The sequence below is a fragment of the Orbicella faveolata genome, unplaced genomic scaffold (genome assembly GCF_042242905.1).
Source record: "Orbicella faveolata isolate gen_17 unplaced genomic scaffold, um_ofav_v1 contig_13, whole genome shotgun sequence".
Taxonomy (NCBI): domain Eukaryota; kingdom Metazoa; phylum Cnidaria; class Anthozoa; order Scleractinia; family Merulinidae; genus Orbicella; species Orbicella faveolata.
In genome coordinates this window covers 27636025-27650765 of record NW_028301540.1, presented here as the reverse complement: position 1 = coordinate 27650765, position 14741 = coordinate 27636025, and the positions used below count along the sequence as shown (strand labels likewise).

The 14741-nt window shown below is 40.5% G+C and overlaps 1 protein-coding gene across 3 annotated transcripts; it reads left to right on the top strand.

The window, feature by feature from the left end:
• Nucleotides 1-11927, top strand: LOC110067108 (cytoplasmic dynein 1 intermediate chain 2-like). Of its 3 annotated transcripts, none has more exons than XM_089285272.1 (16): nucleotides 1-195; nucleotides 954-1113; nucleotides 1496-1577; nucleotides 2251-2314; nucleotides 2939-2999; nucleotides 3545-3634; nucleotides 4260-4422; nucleotides 4754-4853; nucleotides 5079-5204; nucleotides 5726-5872; nucleotides 6575-6688; nucleotides 7181-7314; nucleotides 7822-7966; nucleotides 8504-8644; nucleotides 9394-9519; nucleotides 9848-11927. In XM_089285272.1, the coding sequence occupies exons 1-16, from the start codon at nucleotides 115-117 to the stop codon at nucleotides 9980-9982; spliced, it is 1869 nt and encodes a 622-aa protein (XP_089141398.1). In that variant the 5' UTR covers nucleotides 1-114; the 3' UTR covers nucleotides 9983-11927. The 3 variants fall into 3 exon arrangements, with proteins under 3 accessions (XP_089141398.1, XP_089141400.1, XP_089141399.1); XM_089285274.1 differs by lacking the exon at nucleotides 1-195 and adding an exon at nucleotides 250-454; XM_089285273.1 differs by lacking the exon at nucleotides 1-195 and adding an exon at nucleotides 250-464.
• The last annotated feature ends 2814 nt before the right edge of the window (nucleotides 11928-14741 follow it).

Below are 14741 nucleotides of genomic sequence, written 5' to 3'. Positions count from 1 at the left end.
TGCTGATAAGAGAACTGGGTACGAGCGATTGAAGGTGTTGTTGTCGGCCATATTGGATACCTGCTGAAGTACAATATTTAACCAAGACTCGTTGTACGAAAAGGTTCGAGAAAGATGTCTGATCGAAAAGCTGAGCTAGAGAGAAAACGAAAACGCCTAGAAGAGATCAAGAAAGCCCGAGAGGAAAAGAAAAAGGTACGAAACGTGGAAGAAGAAATAATTTGCTTAATTCAATATTTGACTTGAGCTAACTGATTTTGAAGACTGGATCGAAACTGGTCTGGTTTTCGTGATTGGCTACATTTCTGCGATACGTGCTATGCATGAAAAGCTTATCTTTTCATTTGCAGTGGATATATGGGTGATTTTTGTATGTGGAAATACCTAAGACTTCTGCACATGCAAATATCGATTGGATGGACCTGTTAGGTCGTGAGTCATACCGTATGTACATGTAAGCTTATGTACGTGTAATTTGCTAGATATCAGTTTAATAGGTAGCCAGGTAACTGCAGAATATCTTGCCAACTGAGACTCTTTCCTGAAGAAAACCCGACAGGACAGATTTCCGTATAGTCCGATATATACTCAATTGTGCATACAATTTCTCTTTGTATCATTTTCACATGGGCGGCAGTAATGAATAGGACAAAACCTACAAAATTGTATGCATGATTAAGTATGGAATTGTACCAAATTCTTGCTGACTAATTTCCTCAGAATATTAGGCTCATATATACAGGGTCGTCGGGTGATTATTGTACTTGTACTGTACGATCGAGGTTGAAAATAGTCGTCCAATGTCGTATCTAAGACCAAAAAGATTAAAGAAATGTTTGGACCTTTATTGGAATTTCCAGAGGAGTGGGGGGTCTTAGAAAAAATCCCTTCTATGAGGGGGGTATGGATATTTTCTAGAACTGCAAATTCCTTGTCACCTTGGTTTGTAACAGGATTTAGAGCACAGTAAAGTAGCAGCCACTCCAAAGACTATCACTAGTGCCGCTGCCTCAGCAACAGAATCCAAAGAGACTGATATTGAGAGAAAGAAGAGAGAAGCTGATGAGCTGCTCAAGGGAATTATGCCTGATGATGTGATCGATGGCTCAGCAGGTTACTTTTATACTCGTCATTAGAGACTTTAAGAATGAGTCTTTTTGACAATTTTGGCAATTGCATGTAATTCTGCATAATGAGTGTAACCATGCTAACAGTTCCTAAATAGTTTTTTAACCAGGGTGGTCCTCGAGTGTGAAATCTGTATGATTAGTAAAAACCATCCAATTAGATCTGTGATGTACATGGAATCGATGTCGTCAGAAAGGAATTTTTCAGCTGGATTGTCAGATTTTTGGGTAGCTTCAAGTGACTGGAACGATAAAACTTGGCTATAAAACTTTTTGACTTGATTGTTTTAACTTCTACATGCACACTGTATCTATTTAGTACATGTAGCAGTTCTAAATAAATTGAAAATATTGTTTTTTTCTGGCAGTGTCTCCACTATTACAGAAGTCCATGAATACTGAAGCTTCCAGCCCAGGCAAGGATGTAACATCAAGACCTTATGTATCACCGTAAGTCAAGAATATTTTAACAGAGTTCCATCAGTGAAATTTATAATATTCAGAGCGACGTGTATGTAAGAAGGTCATCACAGGTGTATGTGAAGAGGCACCAAGGTGGGGGGGGGGGGGGGGGTGCAACCTGGGAGAATAGAAGCAGGGGGAGGTGGGAGACAGGAAAAGGAGGGATGTAGGGGTTCTCAATGGGCAGGAAGCAAGACAAATGGAGAGTATAGACCTATTAATAATGTTAATCTTAGCAAATTATAAAAAAAAAAAAAAAAAATTAAAAAATTAAAGAAAATAAGACATTAAAGACCTAGGAATGAGGTGTCCTGACACAGCTTTATCGTTGACTAACATGGTTTTTGAAGCCTTTCAGTTTACTTGGGTATGGGAACAACTTCGAGAATGAAGAGTGAACATTAATTGAGGAGACATTGGTTGGGAGGCAGGAGAGTAGGGTACGGGACATTTTGACAGCCTCGATCCCCCTCACCATAGTGACCTGTTACCAAAAAACGTTATTTTTGTTACTAATAAGTATCAATGTACCCATTTTGTTCTTGATAAGAAATGCAGTTTTATTTTAGCTTTGGAAGGGGTATTTCTCATAACTTATTTGACTGTAAAGCAAAGTTCCTCTGAAACTAATTTTCAACTCATTCTGGCCTGGTTTTCACAGAGAGAAGAAAAAAGCAGTCAAATTGGGTGTGTCTCAGCTTACACAGACAAATATTCCACCAAAGGTAAAGGTACCTTTACAAGTAATAAACCTCGCTTACATTGGAAAACTGTGTCGAGGAGTTATTTCCCATTGATTTAAAATTTTCAACCAAAGCACTCCATAAGCAAACACAAATGGCAGTTGAAGTAACGACATGTACATGTTTTTACGCACTGTCAGGTGGAACCTAAAAGGCATGAACCCTGCAAAACCCTATGAGACCGTGAAAAGCATGGCCATCTAATTACAAATGTTGAATTCCATATCATTGAACCCAAATCCATCTAGCTAGTGACAGGGAGGACGAATGGAACTTGGGACCTCTGGATTACAAATCCAGCCCCGACCGCTAGGCCACATGTGCTGCCTCCAGTTAAATGCAACAATACAATGTTCAACCATGTACATGTACTTGTCAGAAATCTACTTGTAATTGGATGCTTCTGTCTGTTAGTTTTATGTACATGTACAGTGCGACAGGGAACAAAAGAGAGTACAAACAATCTGTGCACGTATTCCTCTTACTACTGCATCCTTTAACTTGTTTCAAGTCCTTTTGGTCCTGGATCTAGACAAACTCTTCACATTTTTCTTTATCTTAATTTGGTATGCATGTTATTTCTTTCAATGTGGTTTTCCTCTTCAGGAACCTGTCTTATACAACAAAGAGACACAAACTCAAAGTGCTGAACCAGAAGAACCCCCAGGTGAGTTTTATCATGGTCTGATCTAATTAACAAATGATTTCGGCAACATTAGGCTTGGCTTATGGCAGTGTTCACATCGGTTTTACCACGGCTTAAAAAGTGATCATCTGTAAACGAGTAACTTATTATGATCATGTGCCTTAATAGTCAAGAGTCAAGCTAGCCAGATAGGAGAAAAGAAGGTGTCCAAAATGTGCTTTAGGGCCTGCTCAACTGAAAAATTTAAAAAGCAACGTATGAAAAATAAAACAATTAAGCGGACATCCACAAGACACCTGGACACCCATTTGGCCAAAAGCCCGTAGCCACCTTTTACAAGCATGTTTAAAACACCAAATTGCAAATATGAGATGTGTTGGAGAAAATGCTTTGAATGATGTAGCTGCTCTTGTTTATTGCATTCTCCTTGCCATTATTGTTATTCATTATTATCGTATTATTTATTTTTATTCTTTATTCAAATCCTGTAAAAGGGTCATTTTGGTACTTTGGTACTTTGGTACGGTCAATTTCAATGCGTGTGTGTTTGTTTTTATTATTTCTAGATGAATTTGAAGCCTCTGCTATGCCAAAGGCAAAGGAGACAGACGCACAGTCAGAACCAGAAGATGGAGAAGAAGACAGCAGGGAAGAAGGTAAATTCTTGAAATATTCATCCTGCTTTAACATTACTGATTGTAATGCAGAAACTCTGGAAGTATGTAGGTACACTGTAGATCTCAACATTACTCCCTAGTTTGTATCCTGTATTCATCTCATTTTCAAATTTCCTTTTTGAGGTCCCCTGTTGAGCAGTCAGTCATGTTTTTCCTTGTATTTGGCCCACAGGCAGTTGAAATACTGTTGAAATTCTGTTGTAGATAGTGACTAGTGTAGCAGTGCACGCTTGTTAACAAAATGACGGCCACTTCGTTGTGTTTTTGAGGTGTCTGTGAAGGGAATTTAGATCAAGTTTTAAATGACAACTAGATTTATACTATAAAACAATTAGATCATTCTCTCCCTAGATTTCTATTTGTGATAGTTGACCTGGGCAGTGCCCTTGTCAACTATCATGCGACAGAAATCTCAAGCTCAGGATCTTATTGTTTAATAGAAACACAATATTAATCCAATCAGTGCGTGTATTTTCTTTCGGCTATTTTCTAATATAAGAAAATATTGCATATGTATTATTAGTGTAGAACTCTTACATTATCCCATAGCTATTCCTCAGCTTTTCGTATCTATTACTGTAAGGTGTATTTTTTTCCATCACAGTTACAGTTATAGAGCTTAGTGATGAACAAAAGGAACACATTTTGAATTCTGGTGAATTTAGCAAGTTCTTTGACAAAGCCACCCGGCTAATGGAGAGAGCCTTGTGTGAGACAGTGGATATCACATTTGACTATTCTGGTGCCGAGACAGAAGACATGGAGGGGTGGGTATATTATTTTACAACTTCTCAAATAATACTACCCTGGGTAGTGTGGTTGCTGGGAAGGAATCGCAAATAAAAAAAGGAATGAATTCTTTGTGAGATGCATCCTGTAAATTTTTTTCTAATTTTCTTCAAAAAGTGATATATCAGTGGTTCTCATGTGACACAAGTCTTGTTTTAGGATACAAGTACATGTAATGCCTACATCTGTACTTTGAATAACAACTTCAAGGAGAAAAATATTAATTAATTAATTAATTAATTAATTGATTAACGGCAAACATTAAAGTATGATTGTGCTTACCCATTTTGCTATTTAATTCTCTCGCAGAGATACACAGGCGTCTGGCAAACTGTCAATCAGTCGACAGTTCTTTGATGAGCGGTGGTCAAGGCATAGAACAGTGACATGTTTGGACTGGTCCACACAGGTAGAAGAGTAACTTACAGTACTGTTTGGTTGTCTACTTGTTCACTTGTGCCCTGACTGTGCTTAGCTCTTGGGAAAGATGCTCAACCCTCGCAGCTTCCATCTTCATCTGGGAGAGAAAGGAAGTGGGCGGAGGGTGGGGGGCTGGGGGGTCAAATATCCAGTGCAACAGTCCAAGATGATGAATACATTGACATTCTGTTTTTTGTCTTGTGTTGTATTCCAGTACCCAGAATTGTTGGTGGCTTCATATAACAACAATGAAGATGCCCCTCATGAGCCAGATGGCGTTGCACTCATATGGAACATGAAATATCAGAAAGAATCTCCAGAATACATATTCCACTGTCAGGTAAAAGAGTGCATTGAAGCTACTCCTTCCTTGAACATCTGGTTGAAATGCATGTGCATACATGTACATGTACATTTGTACATGTATCTTCTGGAATACAGTACGACAGCCCGTACAACAGCCTGTACTTGTGACAGCATTGAACTTTTTGCCCCCTGTGTTCTTGTGGTGTAACGAGTTGCATCACTTCCTGTGAGTGGCTTTTTTTTGAGGGGGGGTTGGGGAAGTGTGCTGTGCTGTAAATTTCTGCGCATTACGTGACGTAGTCCAGTTTTGGCCTGCTCTCTGTCACATAATGCAGTACTCTTGTGAGAGAATTGCATAAGAGAGAGAGGCTGAACTTTACTATACGTGATTTTGCTGTCTAGTTTAGTTTGCTTTTTCCATACACTTTAACACGTACCCCTGTCATTGAGACAAAAATGCAGGAAATCATGATCTGATAACAACATTGATTAATTAACGTGAATGTAGTGTTATGAACTTGCTTTCTCACTTGTTTTGAATCCTTTCCTTTTCAGTCTGGTGTGACATCTGTCACTTTTGCCAAGTTTCATCCTAATTTGATTGTTGGTGGCACATATTCTGGTCAAATTGTTCTGTGGGACAACAGAAGTAGTAAAAAGACTCCTGTTCAGAGAACACCACTGTCTGCCACAGCTCACACAGTAAGTCAGTCACTCACACTGGATTTTACCATCTGCACATCTCCTGTTCTAATTTTACCACTTATCTTCCCAATAGTGTGACTGATATTATCGCTAGTGCATTCCCTTATTGATTTGTTCATCAAAATTTATCTTAGCATCATCTTAATATGATGAATTTATAAAGGATGAAAAGGACTATTAGTAACATGTACATTGTATGCAGTCATCATTTCAATCCAGTGTAATAGTATATAATGCAAACTTGTTATTATTTTTATTTTCACCCCATTTTCCCGACAGATTTTTAAAGATGAAAGTTTAAAACTAACAAACAAAACAATACTAAAACAAACCTTTATAGTGCGCGCCAAAATTCCAGTGCCAGTTTGCCCCTTTTAAGAACATCGTGCCATTTGTACTTGACTAATCGCAGCTTGTTTTATTTCACATTTCCCTACTACCTTCCCTAGTAAGGTTTTACGCAACCCACCCACGAACCTTCATGTACCTGTTAAGAGAGTCGCAGCATGCATTTTGGCGTCTCAAAGCAATGAAGTGGCGGGCATGCTTGTGTCCCAAACCAATTCTGTGGAAGTTGAACTCTTTACCTGTGTAAACAATTTCATTGTTTGCAATAAATTTACATGGTTGCTGGCCATGTGAGTGAAAACACTCTATTCAGTAACCTCAAGGGAAGTTTTTTTTTTTTTTTTTTTGCAGCACCCAGTGTATTGTGTAAATGTTGTGGGAACTCAAAATGCTCACAATCTGATCAGTGTCTCTACTGATGGTAAAATGTGCTCCTGGAGTCTTGATATGCTCTCGCAGCCTCAGGTATGTGTTGACTACAGTCTACTGTGTCTGTGGTGGATACAGGATTTTAGAGGAGGGAGTTCAAGATACGGACTGCTGAAGACAGTCCCCTGTAGGGGGGTCCAAGTGCATCCTCCCTCGGAAAATTTTTAAAATTGAGGTCCTCAGATATGGGATTTGCGGTATTCTGAGGCCAAGTCAGCATGTGACTTGGGGGTTTGACCAACCCCCTGAACACTTCTAGATCCGCCCCAGTGTATGGTTAAAAAGAAGGGAAAATCATTCGTTTATTTCAACTGCCAACGTAAATTTTCTTTGCTCTCACGATTATTATGTGAACAGCTCGTGCTGGTTCCCTGTGAATAATTAAGGTCGCCGAACACAGATTTCGAAAACAAACTACATGTATTTTGTCAAGTCTTTCACATTGTTTTTGCATGCATCTTCAGACGGTGTACTTATTATCTTTCTTACATCAATTTCATTCTTGGATTGTCATTTTATTGCTTGCAGGACAGCATGGAGCTTCAGTTCAAACAATCCAAGGCAGTGGCTGTCACGTGTCTGTCGTTCTTGGCTGGCGATGTCAATAACTTCGTGGTTGGAAGTGAGGAGGGCTCTGTTTACACGGCCTGTCGACATGGAAGGTAATTTAAATACATTTCTAGAGACTGCAGGCCAAGCTTAAAGGACCTGTAGCATAACAACGAGCAAGTTTTTTTGCAGTGCTGAGAGAGTCAAATGTCTTGCCTAAGAACACAGCACAATTCAATGAAAGTACTCAGACAGGGCTTGAAACAAGGCTTCTTACCCCAGAGTGCCAACCATCCATCCATCCATCCGTCCGTCCGTCAGTCAGTCAGTCAGTCAGACAGGCATTCTGTCAGTCAGTCAGTCAGCCGGTCAGTCAGTCACTCAGTATGTGACACAATCAGCCAGTCAGTCAGTCAGTCAGTCAGAACGGGTGTAGCACACACAAGTTTGCGATGAACAGCACTGTGACCCTCGAATTTACAATCGCATTAGAATTTAGTTCAAAATGTTGGTTTTGTGGAGAAAAGAAAGCGGGACCTAGAAAAAGGATAATGGAAAATAATTGGGTCCCTAGAATAGAATGGGCTGTAAAGAGATCTTTGTGTGTTTTTGTTTTATAGCAAAGCGGGTATCAGCGACATATTTGAAGGTCATTACGGTCCGGCCACTGGTATTGACACTCACTCAGCAGCAGGTCCAATTGACTTCTCTTACCTCTTCTTAACATCATCCTTTGATTGGACCATCAAACTCTGGAGTCACAAGGTGAGTCAGTGAAAAGTACTTAGAAACGACAACAACTGTAAGGTGGAGAAACTTACTTACTTAATCTTCCGCGTTCGCTGTGCGACAAAGGCTATTATGGCAACAACACCGTCTCTCTCTCTCTGTTGTGCAGAATGTTGTGCTTCGCCAAGGCACAAGTAAGGGCCACAAGTTTGTCAGCGAATTTCTACTATTATGTGTTAACCCTCGATAAATAGAGGCTTTATCTTATTTTATCTTATCGCCCCATCTGAGTTTTACCGCACTGAGCCATGACAGTTCGGCGCTAGCTGGTTTTTGGCCGACCAGGTTTCCTTTTGCCAGGTGGTGTCTATCGCAAGGCAACCTTAGAAATACGAGCCCAAATCATTTTAAGTAGTTGACCCAGCCGTAGGGTTCCCAGAAAGTGGCGGAAAATAGAGACTTTTGTCCTCGCACTTTAATGTCAACTATTCTTTCCTCAGCTTTTTCTACGCCTTTTAAGCAGACTAAGGCACATTACTGAAGCTAAGTTATTAGACCTCTTTTTGTTTTTAGAACCCACGCCCGCTGTACTCTTTTGAGGATAATGGCGATTACGTGTATGACGTTCAGTGGTCCCCAATCCACCCTGCTTTGTTTGCTGCTGTGGACGGTACAGGGAGACTGGACCTGTGGAACCTTAATAACGATACAGAGGTAAATCTTGATTAACGTTTGCTTGAGGTTGATGTTGCGTGGAGACTTTGTTAATGGTAATCTTAATTCATGTTACCGAGGAAGTGACATTTGAATTGACCAATCAGGATTCAGCAGGGGAGAAAAAGTGTACGGTCCTGACGTCAATGTTCGTTAACAGGAAAGGCATTGAAGTCGAGCAACTTTCTCATCAGTCACAGAGAGGACATTGAATATTCAGGAACTGTAAGGGATTTAGAATTCCAGAAACCATTTCATATTGTAAAAGGTGAAAAATATGAAACGTGTTGTGTCTCCAAGTTTTGACTTTGGCGCCAAAAATGGGTCGTCCGCGTCCGGCAATTTACTCGTAGTTTGTCCAGTGTTACCAGGTAGGAAAACACTTGTGTAATTTTGAACAAAATATGATGTTCCTCGTCAAATTAAACCCAGAAATCTCGAGTTAAGTATTAGAAAAGGCCAAAGCAACTTTAACATTGTCTTTATTTTTCTTAGCTTCCAAGAAAAAGACTACGATCGTGTCTTTTCGGTAGGACGCATCGCTTTTGACTGCCGCTTGTACTTCGGGCGCAGTCGCCCTATGCAAGGATGTGTTTAAAGACCCACCTTTTCCTCGTGCCAAGGCTTCGCCGGCTAAGAGGGACAGGTGGCCCTGGGTACGAGAACCCATCAAAAAGCCTCGCACAGAACCTGCCAACACGTCACTTATGAATATTTTCGTAACGCAAGCCTGTTTGTCCTCTTTGTAGGTGCCCACAGCAACCACGAGTTCAGAGTCAATGACGTCACTAAACCGTTTGAGGTGGACGCATTCTGGTCACCAGATCGCCGCGGGCGATGACGATGGGCATGTGTTTATTTATGACGTCGGCGAGGTAAGTACAACCTTAAAAGGAAGTAAAAATTAGTGATAAATACAGTTATTTAAAGGAGCTCAGTTACGGTATTTTGAGTTATTTTGGCCACATACAAAATTACCTTTAAATGGTAGGAAACCTGAAAATAACAGTTTAATAAGATAGAAAAACACCAAAGAGATAATGATAAACCATAAAGGAACGAGGATGGCTAAGGATGGAGAAGATTGACACGGATTACAAACGACAAATTTGAAAAATTGAGGCTAAACTTTTCAATATGCGCAAACCGTGACGTGGCGCCTTTAAGTTCATGCCTATCTTTTTTCTGTCTCTTTCTTTCCAGCAACTAGCTGTCCCAAGAGCTGATGAATGGTCCAGATTCCAAAACACCATTCAAGAAATTCAAGCGAATGCCTCCTCTAACATTGGTGAAATCGGCTCTCCAAAAATGTCGCCGTCCAAGTTGCCATTTAGTTAATTACACAGCAGTTATAATATTGTGAAAATATTACTGTAATATAACAAAGCGGAGCCTGCAGAGCTCTGTTTCAGGGGAAACATGTATTCGTTACAACCAGGGTATTTAAGTGACGGTCTCGGGATGTAGTCGTTGATTGTCAACTGAAGGACTCCTTGAAAATGTGTAGCTTCGTTTGCCGCCTTGCTTCTTCAAAACGGTACATAATTATCTTGTTATTGCTTTTTGTTCGCGGCTTCGCCAGTCACTGAAAACCCAGATCAATTATTGTAAGTTAATGTAGACAAGAGGCGGACAGTTCAAAAGTCAAGGAATTACCTGGTTTATGCGTCTGTAATTGGCTAAGCAGATTGGAAATCCATCGAAGAGATGTCAAAACGTTTTACGCGTGGTTGTTAGTTCCTTTATTATACGACTGATAAAATTACTTCATTGTGTGGCCGTAAGCTAATTTATCGTTGACTTTCATTTGCACTGCAGTTCAAATTAATGCGCCCGCGTTCGTAATGTTATAAAAGCTTGAGCAATTGTAAAAGGATTTACACTACTCGAGATATTTGAGAACTCTGATATTTACACTGGCCTGTAATTTTTTTGGAGAGAATTTGCTAATATCAAGTGCTCCTAACATAAATCGTTACTTCATACTTGCACTCGCATTCGCAGGATTTGCCGCGCACTAGCGGATTTTTTGTCGTAGAACTGCAGATTTCTAGTTGGGGTCAAATCGGGTTAAAATTTGTCGGGCCATGAGCTTGCCGCACACTGGCCGATTTTATGTCGCGACTAACCGCGTTGAGGCTTGGGGCTGAGTCATCCAAAATAAAGATGGCGCCTATTCCACTGACGTGACTCTCATGACATTTCCTAATTGGTCGAGGCGCGCGCGAGCCCCGACAAATGGTCCTGGTCTACCGCAAACTAGCCGGCAAGGCCCAACAAGACATTTTGAGATCTAGCACTGTCAGATATCGCCCGACATGCCCCGATCTTGTCGCAGACTTGTCTGAATTCACCGCACACTAACCGACAAGTGTGTTAAATTTTTTGTCGAATAGTGGCATAAGTTAGTCGGCGCGTGGCGCTTGAAGGGAAAAAAGCCTTAAAATAATAATACAGTGAAATCTCTATTAAGTGGACCTCCAATTAAGCGGACTCCCGAAATTAACGTGTTATATTTCCCTTTATAGCGAACCCCTGTTCAGCGGACACCTTTATTAAGTGGACGCGGACACTAAAATAAATTGTATTTGACTAATTTCTATTGTTAAAAACCGGACTGAATTCACCATGTGGCATTGATTGATTAAATGTATTACAAACAAATTAAAGTTGGTAATGAAAGCTGATGAATTTGAACTCTGGATAGCTTCGTTAACAACCTGGAACTTTATTACAGTACAGAGGAACGTTGAACGTTAATTGTTAACAAACATAGCGCAACTGTTGTAAACCTTTATTAAGCGGACACCATGTATTAAGCGGACGCTTGAGAAGGTCCCGAGGGTGTCCGCTTAATAGGGAGTTCATTGTGACTGGCCTGTTTACCCGCGCTTTTTTATTTTTTGTTGGTACGTGAACTACTTTTAGAACAAATAAATCAATCGGAAAGCAGGAGAGGTTTCGAACTATAGATGAAGGAAAGATATTGGATGGGTGGTTTAGACTAGGCTCGATTTCCGACATTCTTTCGAGTCTTGTCTTCGTTCCACCCTGGGAGAGGAGCTCAAGATCCTCTCACCAACAGCAGCTGGTAATGGAGCCCATGTCTAGCTCAAACAATTCCCTTTTTTACATCAGGACTGATATAGCAACTTGAAGTTCGCTTCTCAGGAATGTTTATTGCTCTTGCCTGTTTCAGTCCGGCTCGACCGCAGGCATCCTTAAACTTTGCTTTGTGTATAAATAGTGACATATTGATAAATAAAGTGTAGCTGGTGTCGCATTCCGGGTTTTCTCTCATCTAGGCACAGAGGTGAGGTGGCAATTTGTCGTGGTACCATCGTTAGTCTAAACTAGCTTAAATTGAGCTGACTCCTCGTTTCAATATAGCTTGGATGGCCTGTGCTCATGACAGGAAATGCAATTTTTAAAATTCCCGAAGTAGAATGAGTAGTGGAGCCTGCACTGACCTACCGTACGTTACTCTGGAACCCGGATCTTCAACAGCGTCAAATAGTGTGAGATATGGGTACGAGAGTACGTTTGAGTGTACTGCGAAGAAATAATGACCTATCGAAACGTTATTGTTGACGCGGCGCAATAATTTAACAGCCCAGATTTTTGATTTCATGTTATACTCTAAGGACCATTTTTTTTCCTCACAATGTTCATTTCGACTTCATATCGGACATACAGTCGAACCTCCCGCAAGCGCTTACGGGAAGTGGTTACGAGAGCGAAGACCATATTTGGTTAAAATTTTGCGTCATTAACATATGGTGACTGTAGAGACTTACCCCATGTTTTAACTGCCAAAAGTTAATCTCGAGAAAAAAATCCTGTACTTCCCATTGAGAAATTCCCGTCTCCTGTACTACCCAGGACTGCGATATGGCCACAACACCTTATTATCCAATTTACGTTCTCTTATCTGTCGCGTGGTCGCTTGTAGGAGGGCAAAGACAAAAGAAAATTTCAAACTTTTAGCCCTAAAAGTGGTCGCGGTCACTGACGAGAGGTGGTCGCTTACAAGAGGTTCCAAATATATTGATTTCACTTGAAAACTTTTGGTATTTTGGAAAACTGGTCGCTCTGGAGGTTGTCGCTTACGAGAGGTGGGTTCGACTGTATATACCAAAAATGCGTTTTAAGCTTCTGAGAATACAGTGGAACCTCCGGTTGCAACCACCTCTCGTAAGAGTTAAAAGTTTGACATTATGTTTTGTTTTTAACCTCCCGTAAGCGACCACTTGACAGATAATAACTAGGAAATTGTCCGCCAATGGAACGAGTGTGACCCATTTTTACAAATGTGACCTTTTTTTACATAAGTGACCCATTTTTGCAAGTGTGACCCATTTTTGCAAGTGTGATGGGGCAGAATATGCAAATGAGTCACTCACTAAGATGTAAACTTTTGGCCGATAACATTGAGAGCCTGGGTACGAGTTGCTTGAAGACCTCCAAACTTAAGTCCTTCGTCCCTCAGTGTCTCCGTTCGCCATATTGAATACTCTACGTTTAAAACATTTTCTGCTGACCGACATACCCGACAGTATTAATTCTGAATGAAATTCGACACAAGTGCGACGTATGAATCGACAGGCACATCATTAAAGGGTCGCACTTGAAAAAATTGCTCACACTTGGTAAAAATGGGTCACACTTGGAAAAATGGGGTCTCACGTGGAAAAATGGGTCACACTTAAAAAAAAAGTGGGTCACAATTAGAAAATGGGGCACACTTGGGAAAAGGGGTCACACTTAGAGGGGGTATGAACCGGGCCTAATTTAAATTTAGTTGTTACTTCTACTCCAAAATGGTTTACACTTGGAAAAAATGGTCAGACTTGAAAAATTGGTCACACGTGAGAAAAGGGTGTCAAGCTTGGAGAAATGGATCACTCTTGGAGGAAAGGGGTTCACACTTGGAAAAATGGGTCACACTTTGCGAAATGGGTTACACTACTAAAAAAGGGTCACACTTGGGAAGATAGGTCACTCTTTTAAAAAAGGGAAGAGACTTTGGAAAAAGCGTCACACTTGGGAAAGAGGGTCACACTTAGAAATAGGAGGTAACACTTGGAAAAATCGGTCCCACTTTCAAAAATGGGTCACACTTGGAAAAAAGCTGCTCACTCTTGGAAAAATGGGTTACATTTGGAAAAAATGGGTCACACTGGAAGAAAAACGGGGTCACACTTGGAAAAGAGGGGGTTGCACTTGCATTAAAGGGTCGCACTTGAAAAAATTGCTCACACTTGGTAAAAATGGGTCACACTTGGAAAAATGGGGTCTCACGTGGAAAAAAGGGTCAAGCTTTAAAAAAAGGTCACACTTGTAAAAATGGGTCACACTTGTAAAAATGGGTCATACTTGTAAAAATGGGTCACACTTGGAGAAAGGTCACACTTGGAAAAATGGGTCACACTCGGAAAAAAGGTCACACTTGGAAAAATGGGTCACACTTGGAAAAGTGGGTGGCATTCGGAAAAGTGGGTCACACTTGGAAAAAAGGGTCAAACTTGGAAAAAAAGGTCACACTTGGAAAAATGGCTGACCCTTTGAAAAATGGGCCACACTTGGAAAGATGGGTCACACGTTTTGAAAAATGGGTCACACTTGGAAAAATGGATCACACTTGGAAGAAAGAGGGTGACACTTTGAAAATGGGTCACACTTTGAGAATTGGGTCACTCTTGGAAAAATGCGTCACACTTGGAATAAAGAATCACACTTAGGAAAAGGGGTGTTCCTTGAAGACAAATATTTATGTTAGCCTATGTTAATTGCTTATCTTAAAAACAACAGTAAAAGCTAATCATGGATATGGAAAATGCCTCTTCCCCTTGGTTATGTATCCATAATTAATGCACGTATATTTTGACTTTGTAGTTTGAGGATTCTGTTCATAATATATTTTGAAACTGGTGTTCACATGGACCTTGGCACAATATTCAAGAAAAGTTCATGACATGATTAATTTATATTAGGTTTGAGGAGTCGGGTTTTATTGCACTTACAAGAAAAACTAAGTTTTAGTCATTTCGATAAGAAAAACTGTCCACTTTGCCAGTGACTGGTCACTCGGGCGATG